A 21481-nucleotide genomic window follows, 5' to 3' on the forward strand; every position below is an offset into this window, starting at 1 on the left:
CAAACAAATCGGATGCAAATTACTCCTTAAAAAGGTAAGAACAGATGCCTTTATTTCTTAATCTGTTTGAAGTAAAAGATGGTATGTACTGCACTTACCAAGTTTTACTGCCTGTTCCGTATTGAAACGTTTCAAAAACGGAAATTCTGAACGTTCCTTTCATCAAATATGAACTGAGTACGTGGTAACCAAACTTCGTAAAACATAACCACAATGCATTATATATAAATAACGGAAATAGGTTTCATTTTGACTCGCAAATTATAAATATGTGCGAAGGTGACCATGGTATCTACCAGAGTTACCATGTTTTACACCCACTAGGTTAAATCACTCAGGATTTTCCCTATTATCATGGTGTAACTCAGCTCTTCAGAAGAAATGTCTACCTGAAACGCAAACACAACACTTTTAACTTAGGTCTTGTACTGTATCGACTTACGCATTTGACTACCAAGCCAAAGGTCACGAGATTGAGTCCTGGTCGGATCAAGAAGCGTTTTCAGTTATTCTTCGGACCGATCGTTTTCAATAAGATAAGAATTACGCCAGATACAGCCACGGCTCGGCTTCCGCGATGAACTGTAGATCCCTTCTCTTGCAGGTTGGGGATACGGGAACCTCCCAAGTGGATTCAAGTTGATAGACTAGCAACAGAATCGGGAGGCACACGAGATTTTTATTATTATCCCTAGCACTTTTTTTTTTTAGAAAGAAGGGTAATGAGCTTTTCGATACAAGTATTCCTTATTTGGTTTCAGAAATCGATCGCGCTCAATATCAACCAGGATTGTGAATCGGAACCATGCACCAGTAGGTCTACAAGCAACAGTCATGATGAAAACAATGTGGATGTAAGGTCACCTACTGCTTCTGGAAAATCTAATCCGACTAGTAGTGTCCGTTATGCAGGATCGTCGGTACCTCTTGCACAAAAGGATGGTGTAGATGATCAGTAAAAATCAAACAAAAAAGGTAGAAAAAGGAAATGCGGGGTAAACCAACAGGAAAAAAATAAAAAATTAAGAAATTTAGGTAAAAGCTATTTGTCTTATCGAGGAAAAGGAAATCCACAAGCACCTCGAGAAGCAGGCCCAGATTGCCTTTGTAAGAAAAAATGTTTTTCAAAGATTGATGCTGATGAACGACACTCGGTATTTGAAGAGTTCAATAGAATGGGAAACTACAACATCCAAAACGCTTATCTATTTGGTCTAATAGATGTTAAAAAAACTGCCAGAAGTACGAAAAAGAGTGGAAGTCCCTCTCGAAGAAAATTTACCATTACTTACAATATCTTGGTTGAAGGGCAAAAAGTAGAAGTATGTAAAACTGCTTTCCTCAACATCCACGGACTGCAAAAAAGTAGGGGGAGAGTCGAAATTTTGGTTTAAAAAAAAACCAATGGTGCTCATACTCCACCATCAGATAAAAGAGGTGCACATGGGCACCGCAAGAAAAAGTATTCAGAAGACGATATAAAAACTGTGCATACTTTTATATCAAAACTTCCCAAATACGAAAGTCACTACTCCAGGCGCAAAAATCCTTATAAGATGTTTATGTCTATGGAATACACAGTTAAACGTTGTTTTGAAGAATATACTCAGTTCTGTTCAGAAAGTGGTAGCAGTCCTGTATCTTCAGACAAGTTCAGAAGAATATTTACGGAAGAATTTAATATAGGATTCAAGTCTCCTAAGACAGACACATGTAAGGACTGCGACTCAATTAGAATTGAACTGCAACAAGCCGAAAACGATAAAAATGACGCAAAGGTCCAAGGTATAGGACACAAAATCGAGAGACACCGCCTACATGCTGCTGCCGGCCAAAAATTTTTGCAAGTTGCCCCAGAGGACAAAGAAGCCCTTGTCCTAACATTTGATCTCCAACAGGCGTTGCCCATTCCAAAATTATCCACTAGACCTGCATTTTACAACAGAAAATTGTTTTGCTACAACCTCAGCATTCATGATTGCTCCAATAACGTAGGGTACTTATATTACTGGTACGAGGCTGCTGCTAGGAGAGGAAGTGATGAAATTGCAAGTTGCATATTGAAACACTTCACCGTGAATGACATACAGTGCAAGAAACTGATAGTAATATCAGATAACTGCTGTGGTCAAAATAAAAACTGGACAATAGTCGCTCTCTGGCTTGAATTATTGGCAAGTGGCAGTGTAAAACGTGTTGAACATGTTTTTCCAGTAGTTGGACATGCCATGTTGCCATCAGATAGAGATTTCGGCTGAGTAGAGCAGTATGTGAGGGGTCACATTCAGTATGTGTATTGCCCGGAGAAATGGGGACAGATCTTGAAAAACGCCCAACGCTCACCTCCATTTAATGTGTATAGAATACAGCAGGGAGATTTCTTTCAAGTTTCTTCTCTGAAGGCATTGTTTAGAGCACCCAAGAATGCAATTGCTGCGTCTGTCAAACTTCTGTTGGTCCGCGAAGAACCAGATTCTCTGACTGTTTATAAATCATATTTCGGATCTGGTGAAGAAATATCATTGAAGCTGAAAGGTCGTCCTCTTACAGAAGATTTTCTGGGGAAATTTAACGCACCTCTTCCACTGCTGTATAATACACCAATACCAGTCAATAAGGAAAAATTGCGCGATGTCCTCAGCCTGTTCAAGTATATTCCAAAGGCATATCACGGATGTTACACGAGCTTAGATCCTGAGCATCAAATGTAAAATTATTGTACCTAAAAACTACTAATAAAACAATTGGTAATGCAACTTTTGGCTACTTTATTTTATTTCCAATGTAATTATCATGTTACACCACTGCACTGTAAACATCCTGGTAAGGTTCCATCTATGTGGTAACTGCCACCTACCAGAAGCAACATTTAACGTCAGTTGTTGTGAAACGTAGTATCTGACAGAGCTCAAGGTAGGAACGTCTCATACGTGAATGAAAAATATGGTATCTACGGGCATCTTTCCTCTGATATTAGTTCTTATATTCGCAAACAAAATGTTATGAGGAGCAGCTAAGACGAATTTTACTTTTCAGTACACATAGGATATCTGCGCAACATAATTATGTGAGTTTTGTTAGAGCAAACTATATGATATTTTCCTCAAAACTTAACAGCCGTTTTCCCGTAAGTTTTCATTTTGTTGGTTACCATGTTTTACGACCGAACGCCTCATTTCATACCTACACCACCATTTATGCAAACTGCAAACTGACCTAGTGTTTATACATCCCGACGTGACTTGACCTGACGGTTCGTTGATGCGTCCATGGTCGCAACCTCTAGATTTTGTTTTTGTAATAGTTCATCTCTGGCTTCTGTTACATCTTTGATTTAGCAATGTACGCGATAATTTTGTGTGAGTGATGTATATTCAGACAGTATTGGGCAACTAGGTTATTAGGTAGATGAAATTAGTTGTTCAGGAGTGCTTGGCACCGGAAATATTAGACTTAGAATGATAATGCAGCCGCCGAAGAAGGTATTGCAAGCAATTATGTTACTCGAAGTGCCTGTATCTATTAATAAAATATTGGTCCCTTCAAACTACTATTATTGTTATGTATTATAACTCCTGGTGTTTATTGATGGGCACGTGGATACAGCAATTAAAATGGTTTACGTATGTCAGATGACTAAGAGCCCGCATTTGCTTTAGGATAAAAAAAGTTAACTTACATTATGTTTCATTGTAAACCAAATATGTCATATCTACATTTGGGGGTTTCGCTTTGCGCTGTAAGCATCACTTCAGTTATAGTAGAGTTTGCTCCCTGCATTGTGATTCTCATTATGCTAAATGCATGTTTACACTCGATGTTGACCGTTGGTTAAGTAACTTGGAATTCAGTACCAATTAATCCTCATTGGTTAAGTGAAATTGAATAACTATTGCACTGTAGCTTTGTCTGTTCATGAGACATAGTTTAAAATATATAGTCCCGTAGCATTCAGTTGTTTATAAACTGTTGCCTGTAGTAAGATTAAAAATTTGATTCCCTATTTCATGAGTGTATTTTTGTGCCTACAGAAAAGAAGGAGCTCCAATGTTGTCACACCTTGTTGGTATTATGACAAAAAGGAGTTGCATAATACCCCATCAATACAAGATGGTATTGACTATGATACAGAATGTCGCTACAGAAAGGAAGGTGCCCGTTTCATCATTGACACTGGAACAAAGATGGACCTTGGATATAATACAATGGCAACTGGAGTTGTTTACTTCCATCGATTCTATATGTTCCATTCCTTTCGGAATTTCCCACGATATGTGAGTGTATTTTAAAATTGCCCATTCTCTTGTATTATTTTAGTGTACAGACTACTACGATTATGCAATAATATTTAACAATAGTGTAATCAATGCAATCCACAAAGACGATGTGACTTACCAAACGAAAGCACTGGCACGTCGATAGACACACAAACATACACACAAAATTCAAGTTTTCGCAACAAACTGTTGCCTCATCAGGAAAGAGGGAAGGAGAGGGAAAGACGAAAGGATGTGGGTTTTAAGGGAGAGGGTAAGGAGTCATTCCAATCCCGGGAGCGGAAAGACTTACCTTAGGGGGAAAAAAGGACGGGTATACACTCGCGCGCGCGCCCACACACACCCACACACCCACACACACCCACACACACACCCACACACACACACACACACACACACACATATCCATATCCATCCACACACCCACACCCACACCCACACACCCACACACACACACACACACACACACACACACACACAAATATCCATATCCATCCACACATATACAGACACAAGCAGATATATATATGCTTTTTTTTTTTGTGTGTGTGTGTGTGTGTGTGTGTGTGTGTGTGTGTGTGTGTGTCAGCTGTGTACCTATCAATTTAAATCACATTCCTATAGTATTTTGGGAGCTACAACCCTTCAAAGTTTCAGGGCCAGATACCATACTCTGTATAATGCAGTGTGCCTTCTGAAGGTTGCGGACAAGATGTAATGTGCTGGTGTCATGGAGTGACAAACTTCCTCGATGCGCTGTTAGCCTGCTGCCTGTCGCCATGTACGGCTGTATACGCATCAGGTTGAACCACACAAACAAATTGGGTTGAGTGTGCCACAGTTACTGCCTTCGAATGAAGATGGCATACACATACTGTGAGTATGTTGATATGTTGCTGATGCTCGGTGAATGCCAACACAGTCACTGAAGCAGCCAAGGCATATGATGTGAGATATCTCAGGAGAAGAACTGTGGCTGCCGTTAAATTCTTATGTGCTGAACAACTGCTTTGGGAAACAGACAGCTTAGGAAGGTGCAGCAGTAACAGATGAAGACCTGCAAGAAGTGAGGAGACAGAGGTGTTTGTTTTAGCTGCAATACATCATGATCTGCATGTCAGTTTACGAGGCATTGCTGCATTTGCTGGTTTTAACCTTACATCTGGTGGTGTATAGAACAGGGTCACAGGTACCGCCTGTCACTGTTCCAGGTGTTGTATGGTAACAATTTCAGTTGGAGAGCTACTTTCTGTGAATGTGCCATGTGTAATTTCACTCTGGCTGCTTACAAGATGTTACGTTCTTTGATGAGTGCATGTTCACAAATTATGGAGCAGTGAATTGTCATAGTAAGCACTACCAGGCCACAGATATTCCTTGGCGGGTACGACCGGTTGAACATCAGTGATCACCGTTCAAAGATATGGGAACTTAGAGTTCGCACTAAGGCATTCAGTCGTTTTTCCCTTGAACGATCTGCAAGTGGAGCAGAGAGGGGGGAAATACCGGGTGATCAAAAAGTCAGTATAAATTTGAAAACCTAATAAACCACGGAATAATGTAGACAGAGGGGTAAAAATTGACACACGATTGGAATGACATGGGGTTTTATTAGAACAAATAAACACCCCGTATTGCTAGACATGTGAAAGATCTCTTGAGTGTGTTGTTTGGTGATGATCGTGTGCTCAGCCACCACTTTCGTCATGCTTGGCCTCCAAGGTCCCCAGACCTCAGTCCGTGCGATTATTGGCTTTGGGGTTACCTGAAGTCGCAAGTGTATCGTGATCGACAGACATCTCTAGGGATGCTGAAAGACAACGTCCAACCCCAATGCCTCACCATAACTCCGTACGTGCTTTACAGTACTGTTCACAACATTATTCCTCGACTACAGCTATAGTTGAGGAATGATGGTGGACATATTGAGCATTTCCTGTAAAGAACATCACCTTTGCTTTGTCTGTCTTTGTTATGCTAATTATTGCTATTCTGATCAGATGAAGCACCATCTGTCGGACATTTTTTGAATGTTTGTATTTTTTTGGTTCTAATAAAACCCCATGTCATTCCAAGCATGTGTGTCAATTTGTACCTCTCTATTTACATTATTCCGTGATTTATTCAGTTTTCAAATTTATACTGACTTTTTGATCACCTGGTATGGCTTTGGCATGTGTAGTGCCGTCCGCCACACAACTCTTGGTGGCTTGCGGAGTGTATATGTAGTATGTTGGTGGTCTGTTAATGTATGGTGTGGAATCCTTGGGGATGAAATCATCGGTCCACACTACTTCACAGGTACGTTGTCAGGTGAGATGTACTAGACTTCTTTAGTAGACAGTTTGGGTGCTCCCCTTGAACATGTGTGTCTAGACATCAAAATCTGAATGTGGATACAGTAAAATGGTCACACAGTCCATTCTGTGCGTGTTGTTTTGGAAGAACTGAACAACAGATTCTCTGGAGTATGGTTGGTGTTCCATGGTCCTCATGAATGGCATGCACTGTCATCCGATTTAACACCAGAAGATTTATTTTTGTGAGGATATCTAATGAATTGTTTGTCACTGAGCCCCCACAGCCCCAGATGATCTAAAACGGCGTGTCATGACATTAGCAGTGTTACATCTTGTCCATAGATCCTTTAGAAGGCGCATAGTGTTTTGCATTCAGGAACATGGATACATATTTGGACAACAGATTTTAATCAACATTCCACTGAAAATGAAATGTTGTGTGGCTAGGGCTTCCTGTCGGGTAGGCCGGTCACCTGGTGCAAGTCTTTTGAGTTTACACCACGTGTGCTGATGGGGGGGGGGGGGGGAGGATGATGATGATGATGATGATGATGATGATGATGATGATGATGTCGAGGCGGACAACATTCCACTGCCAGAACATCAATCACCACACAGTCATGTATTAGGTACAGTGTCTGGTATCTGCCCCTGTAAAATTGAAGGGTTGTAGCTCCCAAACTAAATGTTATAGGAATGTGGTTTAAATTGATTTATGTGCAACTGGTTTAAATGATTCCAGTACACAATAGAAACAACTATTGTTCCATTTAAAAATTGTATCTCTGCTGTAACTCTTCAGAAAATAAAACAATGAATTATGTTCATAGCTCTTCAGAAAATGTTTCTTATGTTGATCTGCTCATATAAATTTTCCATCACCTATTAGTTTGTAAGTTACAGAGACAAACACTTTTACTGAAACACCGTGTGACAAGCAGCTAGCTGTGTTGTTACTCTCTCTTGATTTCGATAGTATCGTTGTAAGTCTCACTGATAAGTTGTCAGCATTCCATGATAAGACAAGCAACTAGCACAGGAGTGTCTCCACAACATTAAAAATATGTAATTGTATGGTTAAATTTGTAAACTATGTAATAGACTTAAGATTTTAAATGAGAAGACACATAGTGGTAGCAAAACTGTCAAAGGAATAAGAAGTAACAGAAAAATGTGATACAATTTCACATTCATTTTGAAAACATGTGAAGAAATAATTTGTAAAACTGAGATTCTTTGAGGAAGCTGGTGCAGTTTAAGAAAGAATTATTCTCGAGGCTTGGAAGCTAAAGACTGCGAAGTTGTGTGTTGCATGTATAGGCACACATAGCATGTTTGGTGAAAATAGGTACAATATGTATGACACTTATGAATGTATGCATTTCAGTCAGAAATAACCATCACCAAATATGTCTAAAATCGTGAAGAATCTGTGGAAAGTACTTTTCAGTATTAACTCTCAGTAGCAAAAAGGCTTGTTCGAAACACACCTTTTCACCACTGTTCACTACTAAGAGTTCATTGAACGTTGAAGATGAGTTAAATACACTTGGGTCCAAAATTAAAGCAACAAACTGCTATTTTCCTGTCCTGTGTCTAATTCACGATATAATCACACAAACTGTCAACAGATATCTGTACGATCTTGTTCGGCACAGAAGATAGCATTCAGGTCAACAGACAACCATGCCAATTACAACATTAGGGCACCTATCAAATGGGGTAGTGTTTGCCAAGTAGTCCCACATACACAATTGCTGTGTGTGCCGTAACAGGTGGGTCAGTATGGCACAGAGAAGACGCATACCAGACTATCTGTATTGGAGGGCCATAAGAAGTGTCTAAGCATGATGTTTGCAAACTGATGTTGTTTCTTAGATGTGGCAAAGTGCACAGAAGGTTTCGGCAGAGTGACCTTTATTATTGGAGCCCTGCTGTATATGAACCTATGACACCTCTTCACATTAGAGAACATCTAGAGTGGAGTTGCCAACGTGCCACCTGGGTGACCAAACAGTGGGCCAATGTTCTTTTCACAGATGAGTCCCGATTTTTTCTGGACAGATTTGCATCTGGAGGGTATGTGGAACATGATTTCGGAACCCAAACATTGTGGAAAGAGACCGATATTGAGGAAGATCCCTGATGGTGTGGGAAGGGACCACTCGAACATGTCTTCATGAAATTGTATGGGTGAATTGGCAAGGTGTAACTGATGCCATGTATTGTGATGAGATCTTGGACGATGTGTGTGGTTGTTGGGAGGTGCCGTGGGCCCAGACTTCGTATTGATGGACAATAATGCTCGACCTCGTAGAGCACAGGTGGTTGACATTTTTCTTGGGAAAGGAAGATATTGCATCATGCATGGCGTGACCTGCTTGCTCTCCGGATTTGAATCCTGTAGAGCATGTCTGGAATGCACTAGACAGACAGGTTGCATCACATCAGGATTCACCAACCACTCTCAAAGACTTGTGAGCAGCTCTGCAGGAAGAATGGGCATTATTGCCTCAACACAAGATTGTTGACATCATTCACAGCATGCCCTGTTGTCATTAGGCTTGTATTGCTGCCAGAGGTGGTCACACCCCACACCGGGCACGTTAAACAGTTGTCAGAATCTATGCGCAGATACGTGTTGAAAAAACAAAAAATGTTTTTATCTATCGTTATGCGGTTGGTTGTTTACGTTCTGTATTCTTTACATTGTTTGTACTTTCCCTTTGCCTGTTTATACTGTTTTGTGGCAAATTAAAACACAACCTTGGAAAATTTCCGTTTATTGCTTTAATTTTGGACACCAATTTATGACTGAAATATGAAACACAAATTTGTGCTCAGTGACAGTAGGCCAAGAAAATAATTCAGATTACGTAAAGTGATCTATAGTTTTTCTTAGGGACAAATAAGATTCCAACTGTGGATTTGGATGAATTTAGCTCGGACTCACTTTTATCAGTCTCATCAGATGCTGCAGTAGTTTGTGTGAACATGCCCACTACGTAAACAAGTACAGCAGCTAACACAAAAATATTAATAAATAAAATAAACTCACTAAGTTACTATATTACTGGACATTTAGGGAAGGGAAGTAGCAAATAGTGAACTGTGGTTTCAATGTAATAGGTATCACAAAGCCCAGTGCCCCTCTCAAGTAAGTACTGAAAGGCAGTGAGAAGACAAATAGTTTATTAAATGGAATTTTTACAGTACGGAAAATTACTGTTCGAATCTTATCACATAGCTGTAAAAGAGCTCCCTGCATGCAACTATTTGAAGACTTATATGCACTTACTTTAGTTGCCCTATACATAAATAAATGTGTGTTGATGACGAACTGAAATTGGATATCTGCAAACGAGTAGTGTTAACCTTAGTTAAAACACAACTGTGTACCTCATTATATGAGTAGAAAAAGGGAGAACAATTAATACTTGGACATGAGAGCCACTTTGATGTCATTCTTTACATTTATACTTTTTCCGTGAATACAACATTTCGCAATGATGTGGAATGTCAGTTCAACACAAGTTTTCTTTGCACAATATATGCCACTACTTCATATCCAAAAATTCATGTATTGATTAGAAGGAGTTGTCATTCAGAAATTTTTTAATTTGTTCTGTAAATGTTGGTTAGTATCTGCCAGACCTAATACTACTTGGGAAATGACCAAAGATTTGTGTGGCGGTGTAATCACCCCTTTCTGTACCAAAGTCAGATTTAACTCAAAATAGTGAAGAACATCCTCTCTTTCAGTAGTGTAGTTATGCACTTCGCTATTATTTTTGAATTGGAATGGGTTATTAATAACGAATTTCATAAGTGAATATATGTATTGTGAAGGTACTGTGAATATCCAGAGTTCTTTAAATAAACATCTGCAGGGCGATCGTGGGTGGGCTCCAGATATTGTTCTGATTACATGTCTTTCGTGGAATGAATACTTTTTCTCTTGATGATGAATTATCCCAAACTATGTTATATGAGAGAAGTGAATGAAAATGGGCACAGTAGGCTAATTTACTGATGTTTTTGTCACCAACATTTGCAATAACCCTAATAGCATAAGCAGTTGAACTAGTTTCACCAGATCATCAATGTGTTTCTTCCAATTCAATTTCTCATCAATGTGCACGTGCGCGCCCACACGCATGTGCGCGCACCCACCCACACCTAGAATTTTTGAATATTTTGCCTTAGCAACCGAATTCTGTTCAAAGTCTCTATTTATCAATGATGTTATGCCATTGACTATACAGAATTGTACGTACTGTTTTTTCTCAAAATTTAGTGAGAGTCCATTTTCAAAGAACCACTTAATAATTATCTGAAAGACATTCCTTACAATTTTCTCAGCTGATTCTTGTATGTTGGGTGTAATTACAATGCTTGTATCAGCAGAAAAAACTAGCTTAGCATCTTCTTGAATATGGAGTGGCAAGTTGTTAATGTATATTAAGAACAATATGGGACCCAAGAGTGAACCCTGTGGACACAATTCTTGATACGTACCCAGTTAGAGGACTCTGCTGATTTTTGCAGACTATTTTTACTGTTAATTTCAACCTTCTGCATTCTTCCAGTTTAGTATGAATTAAAACATCTGTGCACTGTCCCACTCATACCCCAATACTTAAGCTTATCTAGAAGAATTTCATGATTCACAGTCAAAAGTCTTTGAGAGATCACAAAATATCCCAATGGGTGATGTTCAGTTATTCAGAGCATTTAATATTTGATCAGTGAAAGCAGATATAGCATATTCTGTTGAAATGCATTTCTGAAGACCAAATTGAAATTTTGTTAGTACTTCATATTTACAAAAATGTCATCTACATCATACTCCGCAAGCCACCTAATGGTGTGTGGCCGAGAGTACTTTCAGTACCACTATCTGATCCCTCCAACCCCATTCCAGTTGCAAATAGTGCGTGGGAAGAATGATTGTCGGTAAGCCTCTGTATTGGCTCTAATTTCTCGAATTTTCTCCTTGTGATCAGTACGCGTGATGTATGTGGAGGGAAGTAATATGTTGTCTGACTCCTGAAAAGTGCTGTCCCAAAATTTCAATAGTAAATATCTCCGTGATGCACGTCGTCTCTCTTGTGACGTCTGCCAGTGGAGTTTGTTTAGTATCTCCATAACACACTCTCACCAGCTAAACAATCCCGTGATAAAAGTGCCGCTCTTGTTGTGTCTTCTCGATCTCCTCTATCAGTCCTACCTGACAGGGATCTCTGATAGATGAACAATACTCGAGAATCGGGCGAACAAGTGCCTTATAAGTCACTTCTTTTGTGGATAGGCTACATTTCCTTAAGATTCTTTCGATGAATCTGAGTCTTGTGTCTGCCTTTCTCACTATCTGTTTTATATACAACTTTTGAATACAGCACTCTTTCAAAAATTTAGGAAAAAGCTGTCGCATATTTCAGTCTGTCTCGAAAAATGCCCTGTTTCAGTGTACTACTACATATATTGCTGAGAATCCTACTTACCTGTTGGGAACAAGTTTTTAGCACTCTGTGGGACATGCCGTCAATTCCATGTGTGCATTAGCTTTTGAGTGAATTTATTATGTTCCTAATTTCAGTAGGAGAAGTGGGTTGAATATGTTTTAGTAAATTACATAGGTATTGCCTCTTCCATATACTGCCTTAAGTTTTATAATGAATAGCTGGATCCTATTTTCTCTACAACACTTAAAAATGATTATTCAAAAGTATCTACTTCTCACTTTTTGTTAACAAGCTTTTCATTGAGTGTGATAGAAATAGTCTTCCTGTACTCTTGGTTGCCCTGTTTCCCTTTTAACAATATTCCACATTGTTTTAATTTTACTATCAGAGTTGCTAATTTCAGACATAATGCACATACGTCTGGATTTTTAATAACTTTTCTTAATACAATGCAGTAGTTTGTATAATGTTCCATTGTTTCTAGATCATTGCTCCTCCTAGCTGTAAGATACGTTTCCCTTTGCTGTTTACATTTATCCCTTAGTAAGTTATGGCTTTTCAGGTGGTTTCTCACAATTATATTGCATTGTTTTCGTAGGGAAACTGTTTTCAACTATACTCACAAAGCTATCATGAAATAGGTTAAATTTTAAATTAGCATCAAGTTCACAGTCTGTTGCAGGCTTTCCTTAAAATTTGCAGTTTTTAAATTGTTAATTTAACATACTATTTAGGAGGACTGTTTTGGATTAAAGTATGGAGCTATGTCATATACTGTAACTAGCTGTGCATCATGATTAGATCAGACCATTATTAACAGGAAAAGTTTTTCTTTGATTAAATTGTATCGTGGCGTATAAATGCATTATCTATCAGTGTGCTGCTTTCCTGTACCACCCAAGTAGGAAAATCAATATCTGACATCAAACTGAAAGAACCAAATAATACTTAAAGGTCAAGCTTTCTATCAAACTCTTCCAGAAAGTATACATTGAAATCCCCACAAACAGTAATTTGCTTCCCTCTGTGTGACAGATAGCACAACAAAAACTCCAAGGTTTTCAAAAACAGCTAAAAATCTCCCAGTGGGGCCTATACACAGCTACAATCATAAAAGAACCATTATTTATTTTAAACTCACATGCACATGCTTATATATGTTGCTCTAAACAAAAAATTTTAGTGTCTAAATTTTTCACACTATGATAAATTTTAACATTATGGCAACTCCTCCTCTTTCCATAGTGAGTCTACTTACATATACTGAAAGCTTACATCCATCTACATTATCTTTTCCATATCTGTGACTACATTATGATCAGACAGCATAGTACATCTGTTCCACCCTCAGTTTCTAAATCTGCTACACAAACAAGAAGCTCATCTACTATGTTTTTTATTCCCCTGATATTCTGATACAATGTATTAACATTATTTTTCTCGGTGTTTTTATGAGAATCTTGTGACATACTAATATTATTTTTCACTGTAATTTTATGAGAATCTCTTGATATTTTAATGTCTCTAGTACTTGCCTGAGTGAGCATCTCATTAAGCTTAATTTCATTCAGTTTTGATCATTGGACACTGAACTTAGCCTAAAAAAGTACTCCCATGAGTGCACTGAACTGCCTAGATACATAAAGAGGTTGGAGAGGGTAACAGCTGTTAGAGTTAAAAACCTTTCTTGTTGAGAAGTGTTTCTACAGTGTAATTAAATATGTTAGCTTGCACAGATACTAGGCCCCTGCTTACCATTGAGTACTTGGTAATCTGTTATGAGGTGCACCATTTATGCTGTGTCAGCAATGGCAGACCACCTCTGCTGGGACCTTGCCCAGTATGGCGGTGCTGGTCTCCTTCATCATCCCCTACGCTCCTCAGAGTATGGGACCTCATAATCATCTGTCTTTACACAAAAATGTTTCTTCTGTTGGTTTCCTCTTTTCTCTGTTCCAGGTGTAGTGAAATAAATCATTCTCATTGATGGATGTAGTGTTAACAGGCGTTCATATGTTTGAATTTCTCTATGAAATTTTCACTCTGCAGTGTGGTGTGCACTGCAGTTTTCTTATTGATTAAAAGTGTGTGCTCGACAGACTCTTGAACTCGGAACCTTTGCCCTTCGCAGACAAGTACTCTACCAAATGAACTACTCAAGCATAACTCATTACCCATAGGATGGTGGGAAACGAAGTATTGCTGGAAGTAAAGCTGTGAGGACAGGTCATAAGCCCTGCTTGGGCAGCTCAGTCAATAGGGCATCTGCTTGCAAAAGGCAAAGGTCCCGAGTTACAAGTCTTGGTTTGACATACAGTTTTAATCTGCCAGGAAGTTTCATATCAGCACACACTCTGCTGCAGGATGAAAGTTTCATTCTGGAAACCTCCCCGAGGCTGGTACTATGCCATGTCTGTGCAATCTCCTTTCTTCTAGGAGTGCTAGTCTTGCAAGTTTCATAGGAGAGCTTCTGTGAAGTTTGGAAGGTAGGAAACGTACCGGCATAAATAAAGCCGTGAGGACGTGTCGTGAGTCGAGCTTCCTGCCTATTGTTTCCCAATCCTACACTTCTTTGTACATGTTCGTATACAGTGTGTTTCACAATTCGTGTTACACACCTCTAGAGGTTGTAGAGAGGACTTAGTAGATAAAGTTTTACATGAGAACCCATGTTCAGAAATGTCATCCAATAATGTTACAGAATGTCAGAGTTATAGGTGCTGGTGTCTGTAAATGTACATATATACAGGGTGATTCCATGATGTTACGAACTTTCTTAGGACGCACAACTTTCAGAAGCGGCAGTATGGACCAAAACAAGGAAAAATGTCCAGTAAACATGGGCTCTAAAATGCATACCTGAGGAGCTATGAGCACTTGTTCACCTTCGCTACTATTTGAAACACCTCTCTGTTGAACAAGTGCTTGTAGCGCTTAAGACATGCATTTTAGAGCCCATGTGTATTAGACATTTTTTCTTGTTTTGTCCATACTACCACCTCTGAAAGTCACCTACTCTGCAATGTTAGCAACAACACTACCGGTGCATGTGTTCCACTATCAGAGGTATCGGAATGGTTTTCAATTGTAACTTTAGACTCATTTGTTTCTGGTACAAGGACCCTTACTTCAAATTGATACATTTATCCATCTCCATCATCCTACAAAGTTTGTAACATCATTACAGAATCCTGTTGTATATACATACATTTTAAATTGCCACTGCCTATAACTTTGATGCTCTGTAGTGTCATTGGATGATGTTTTGGGACATAGCTTGCTGCGTAGAACTTGATCTATGAAGTCCCCTCTACAACCTGTAGTAGTCTGTAACATGAATTGTGAAATACACTTTAGATCACCTCCACAGTCTCCTAGAATTAGGCCTTTCACCTGTTCCACCTCAGAATTGCTATCATCATCTCTCTAAAGGATGTCCAACATTTCTCTTTCCTATTGGGTTGAATAGTGTTGTAGCTTTAGTTATCCTATTATCAGACATATGTTAGACATGGCCTTTCCAGTTCAGTATTCATCTTTCAATCATATTTGGGATAGGTTCTACTTTTAGTTCATGACCAATACCAATGTTTCTTTTGTAATCCAATATCCTGCTACAAAGCAAAGGAACTTTATCTTTAATGATACATTTGGTTGTAATTAATCTATAATTAGAGTCCAACATTTGCTACCATACAGCAGCTTTGTAAAGCTTAGTTACTTTTTCTTTCTGTACATTACATATTAATGTACATTCTATGATTCCACAGAAGTTCTGAATCTGACCAATTTTAGCTCTATGACATATGACTTGGAAAATTTAAAATTGGACCCTAGGTGTTTAAACAGACTTAATAATTAAATTATTTGTCCACCTATCTTGGCTCTTATGGTTTCAAATCCTTGAAATGCTATTACTTCTGCTTTATCTGTCTGTATTCTCATTCCTTTATTTAGCTGCAATTGACTCAACTTGTGTTGTGAAATTTGAACCTTTTCTTCAGTCTTTCCTATTATAAGCTGATCATAAGCAAATAGCAGCACAATAAAATTAAAATTATCAATTCTTAATGTGTCTTTTAATGTAATCAACCATTTATGAATGATGTCATCAATACAAACATTAAAAAGAGTGAACGACAGTGGTCAATGAAGTCTGACTCCTTGGTTAATATCAGAGTCCTTACAATACAGGTCCTTATTTTATAATTAATGTATAATGTCTGAATTGTAGTGGTGAGATGTGCTATAACTTCTATTTGCTTTTGCGATCTCAGTGTTTATGTTTATCTATGAATCCACTAGTTCTCTATGTATCAGACTTATTATATACTGTTATGCCAAATGCTCAAAGTAGAAATACTTACTAATTTAAGTTTATGCTTTGAATGGTGTATTTAACTGTAGCTTCATCAATTTATTTGTTTTCAGTTGTTTTTTTCATTGGCTAATTTCAGTTTTTGTCCTTGTCCAAAAACCCTAAATTTCTACAGATGTCTCATTAGTGATGTATTGTTTTTAATTATTTCAAAGAGTTTTGTTGTTGGAAGTTCTGTTGTTGTTGTCATTTTAGTTATGGTTGAGTAGAATTCAGACACTATATTGTTTCAGTCAGGCATGAGCATAAGAAAATGAAACCTTAAACCATTGAAGAGGAGTGGAGTGAAGTGGGGAACAATCGTAGTCTCCCTCTCTTGGTGTCAGCCTGCGTCAGTGTTCTGTGCTCATACAAAGGCAGAACAGACATGCAGTGGTCATAGGGATTGCCAATCCCTGGTGGTGTTGTGAGGGTCCTACTTGAAACCCTTCATGGACGAGGGTTAGACTCTTCATTCATTTTAAAAACACAAAGAAAACCAGAGTACACAAAGTATTCAGTTGTGCTACAGTGCAATTGACATAAACATGGTATCTTAAAGAACTGTAGTTCAAAACTCTCCACCTAAAGCTGATATGTTAAATGTCTGCACAATATGTGGTATGTCATAGCATCATTTTCAAATTAGATTAATTACTCTTAGATTATAGATACATATACTCCTATTTCTGCCACTCTCTGCTTTGAGACCATCTGAGTCGCATAAAAGGTGGTCACTGTCATTAAGTGCTATGTGAAGTGGAACTGACAGTCACCATTTTTCTAATTTATTGCTGAAATTTCTCTGTGTTAATGCAATAGTTATTGTTTTATCAGTCTTTCTTGTAAAAGTTTTGTAAAATGGTTTGTTACATTGTAATGTCAGAATTACATTGTCTTCTGAGATTTCCCTTGCTGTGCTACAGAGTGTATAAACTGTTTCACTTTTCGTGCAAGACTAGGAGACACCTGATCAGTGTGGTACGAAGTGATTTGTCAGATAATTCCTCAAAATGCAATTGAAATGTTTTTTATGCTGTTATCAGAACTTACATAAACTTTCATTTATCAAGTCCTGTTTCTACACAAAATAGGTGTTTGTCTTTTGGCCGTTACTAAATCCAGTACAGATAATGAAATAGTATTGATATGCATTGCGGAATATATCGAAAAATATTGATCATTAATCAAATTGTTGTAGTGAGTCCAGTACTTTAACATTTTGTTGCCTCATAATCTTCGTAATTCATATACTTTTGGATCCAGAGCTCAGCATAAATTTAAGCTTCCTGCAATGAACCTTAATACAATGTAGCAAAATTTTATAACTAACATCTGCAAGAATATAACTTCAGTAGCATAATGGAGTTATCCTCTGTTTCCTTATTTTCCTTGCTCTGATAATTAGTAACAGCTCTTATTTGGCTACATTAATCGTTTTCTTTAAGATCATATCAATTAAAGCACATGTGAAATGCATCTTGCATTTCATTGTCTGATTTAGATAACATGCTTTGCAGTTTCTCTGAAATGTGGCTTTGTTTTTCACTTTGGTGCCAGTGCTGAAGAAAATAAATCGTCTTGCTTTTGTTTCCTTCTAACACAAAGAGCCTTCTCAGAATATTAAGGCAAAAGAGTTTATTGTATAACTTGCTATAGCGTTTGCCCTAAAAGTGAGTCCTGTTCTAGACAACGGTCAAAACTTCCTTCATACCTCAAAACTGTTCACAATATTGGTGACTGTGTAAGAAGAAATTACTAAATTTATATCTTGAACAAAAATAAGACAGTGTAATTAATATCTATAAATTCTTGCATATATTATAAGTCTACCATATAATAACTTTATTGATAAGTCAAAATATTTATACACAAATACATATTTTAAACAGAAGTCATATCCATCTGTTCACAAATGAGACCATCCCTTAGCTTCATCTAAGAATTTAGAGACCATGGTTGTGGCTTGGTTGTCATATGACATATATTTATGAATTTGATTAGGTGAAAATTGTTGCATAGCAAAAATTGACCTATAGTGGTTTAAATAAGTACAAATTACATTCTCAGTGGAAATAACATCATGTTTCTGTAGTTTGTCTTGATCTCCATAACGTACTAGCAACAATTTGATATATTTAAAAAAAAAAAACTTTACCTGTGTAACCGCTGTAGTAAAAAAAGATATTGGGTGAAGGTACTAAAATAATGGAACATTTATGTTGGCTCCATTAGCTGCCAGTAACTGGTATGCACACATTGACTGACTGAGGTGTTAGTTTCAATATAACACTGGTATGTGCTGTTATCTATAGCCTGAAAAGTCAATTCTGTCTGCTGTTTTGATGACATCATGTGTCAAAGCTGACACCTGATACTACAAGGTTCAGCATTTCCAAGATATTCAGTGGAATGGATGGAACTCTACAGTTAATTCCATTGTCATTATTGGGTTTACAGTTTTCTGGGGAAGTTTCTTTAAACCTTTTGTTGGATAAAAATTGGAATGGGTAGTTCATGTTTGCAAGACACAAGGAAGATATCATGTGAACACTGTGAAGCAGTAACCAAACATGATGCCAGTGGCTCAGACTGCTGCGTTTCAAGAGCTCAGACTTGACTATTCGGAATTCGCGTGTGCCAGAAATAAAGGTATAATAGAAATCCCTTGAGTTGGTTGAGTAAAATTAAACGTTGATACCAAACAGGATGAATTCAGAATGAATGCTCAATCACCAGCAGTGTATGGACTGATTTGAAACTTGCGTAACAGATTAAAACTGTTTGCCAGATGGGCAGAGGTTCTGGGTTTGAGTCCCAGTCTGGGGCACAGTTTGAACCTGCTAGGAAGTTTAGGTAGATAAGTTTCACAAAAGGAAAAAGGTATTTGACATGTTGGTCTTAAGAAAGATAAACTGTTTTTTTGCTTACATGATGCAGATTATCTTTTGTCCTTGTCATCCTCCCTTAATTTCTATTATTTGTATGCTTTGGCAGTGTCAGATCTTAAGGTTTTCCACATTTGCTTATATTTCAGTCGTATGTTGTGCTTCTTCTGGTGACCTGTAATAAGATTTCATATTGGGTGTTGTATTACTATTAAAAAAATGAAACAATGGAAAATCCAGGATAGTGTATTAAAAAATTAATTATACATTAAAGTATAATGTATTTGCGATCCGTGTGAGTTTTTCCAAAATGTGTATTTTTTTGTTTCATTTATTGTGCTACTGGTCATGAATTAGTAGATATTATCACAGCTAATTATTGCTCTTGCTTTAGGTCACTGCATGTTGTTGCCTATTCCTTGCTGGTAAAGTTGAAGAAACACCAAAAAAATGTAAGGATATAATTAAAACAGCAAGAACTCTTCTGACTGATCAGAAATTTTTGACATTTGGGGATGATCCAAAGGTAAGAATGTTGGCTTCATGGCATCATTACTGGTAGTTATTGTTATACTCTAGTGGTTAACAGCACATAATGTCCAGTTAATGAAGAATTTTTTTATTCATTATTGGCATTTTGAGCATTTCAGTGTTATCTTTCACTCAGACTAAAAACTAGAATAACATTTATATTCCAAAATTTTAAACCTGGCAGTTTTTTAAAGTGTTGAATATAAACTGGAATTCATTGTAGGATATAATGAAGACTATAGGTTATATGGTTGTCATCTTTACTACATGTTGTGTATTTGCCTTTTACGCCATTTGCAACTGCAATTACATGTTTTGTAATGGAATGTTCAGTGTATAAGGATTTAAATAATTTGGGACTTTTCCCTTGATATTTACAGGTCTCCATTAATATAATTTTTCTATTATTTTACCATAACCCTATTAATAAGGAGCATAATGAAAAAACAGTAATTTTATCATTATTTTATCAGATTATTTCTTAAAAGGGTAACAATGGTATCTTCTTCTGCAGCACTCATACCTGCCCTGTTAGAAAACAAATATTACTCCACTGGCAAAACTGTAGTAGGACTGGATGCTCTATTCGTATTTAAAGGGTCCATTAAAAGTTTCTCCTGGTACCAGGTTTAACTGGCCATTAAAAGAGAGAGACTTCGAACAAGATTTTCAATGTATTGGTACTTCTTTGTTAGATGTTAACCACCGATTCCGTACTAGTCTGAAGTTACATTTTCAAAATTCACATGCAATCCACTCTCAGTAGTCAGCTTATGGTATCCACCGTAACTTGTTACCAAAAAATTTAAAAACAGATTGTCTGTGAAACAAAGTGCTTGTTCTGTATTGCACAAATTGTTGATCATTCTAAATATACAGTTCTCAGTGACAATTCTTATAACACACCATGCAGATGTTAGTTATTCAAAAAGCTAAACAACACAAAACATCCAGAATTTGCACAACCGGTTCTATCATTCACCAATTAAAACTTTATGGCACTCCATTGTCTTTGTAAAGCCATAGTACTGCAGAATTCTTTTCAGAGCCTATGTAAATGTGTCAGATTGTGATGGTACCTGAGTCCCGAATGTATTCAACTCCACAAAGCAGTCTCTAGCCCCAAAATTGTGCGCGAATCTTCCCTCTTATGATTCACAGAGAAACATCATAACCAACCACCTTGCTGTTCTAAACCACATTTTCCTGCATCTTTTACTTTTGCTGAAACAATTTATTAAATGAAAGTTTCAGAAAATGCACACATAGCAAAATAATCCCCTCTTTAAAGGACTGAATTATCTATATTTCTTGTTTCTGCAGTATCATAAACTGGCAACTTGCACAGCAAATTTTCCTTGAGCATGTGACAACTCTTTGAAATTCTGAAGGCAGCAGGGGTAAAATATAAGGAGCGAAAGGCTATTTACAACTTTTACAGAAACCAGGCGGCAGTTATAATAGTAAAGGGACATGAAAGGGAAACAGTGGTTGAGACAGGCTTGTAACCTGTCCCTGATGTTCTTCAATCTGTACATTGCACAAGCAGTAAAGGAAACCAAAGAAAAATTAAGAGTAGTTCAGGAAGAATAAATAAAAACTTTGAGATGAGATGTGCCATGACATTGTAATTTCATCAAAGACAGCAAAGGACTTGTAAAAG

General features: G+C 37.6%; 1 protein-coding gene across 1 annotated transcript in view; it reads left to right on the plus strand.

Annotated features, from left to right (window-relative positions):
- The first annotated feature begins 3326 nt into the window (after window positions 1-3326).
- Window positions 3327-21481, plus strand: part of LOC124802804 (cyclin-K) — a 67906-nt gene continuing 49751 nt past the window's right edge. The window contains exons 1-3 of the mRNA XM_047263808.1: window positions 3327-3482; window positions 4032-4274; window positions 19682-19813. Coding sequence (XP_047119764.1) covers window positions 3459-3482; window positions 4032-4274; window positions 19682-19813 — 399 coding nt within the window. The 5' untranslated portion in view covers window positions 3327-3458. The remainder of the gene's footprint in view (window positions 3483-4031; window positions 4275-19681; window positions 19814-21481) is intronic.

The sequence above is a fragment of the Schistocerca piceifrons genome, chromosome 6 (assembly GCF_021461385.2).
Source record: "Schistocerca piceifrons isolate TAMUIC-IGC-003096 chromosome 6, iqSchPice1.1, whole genome shotgun sequence".
Taxonomy (NCBI): domain Eukaryota; kingdom Metazoa; phylum Arthropoda; class Insecta; order Orthoptera; family Acrididae; genus Schistocerca; species Schistocerca piceifrons.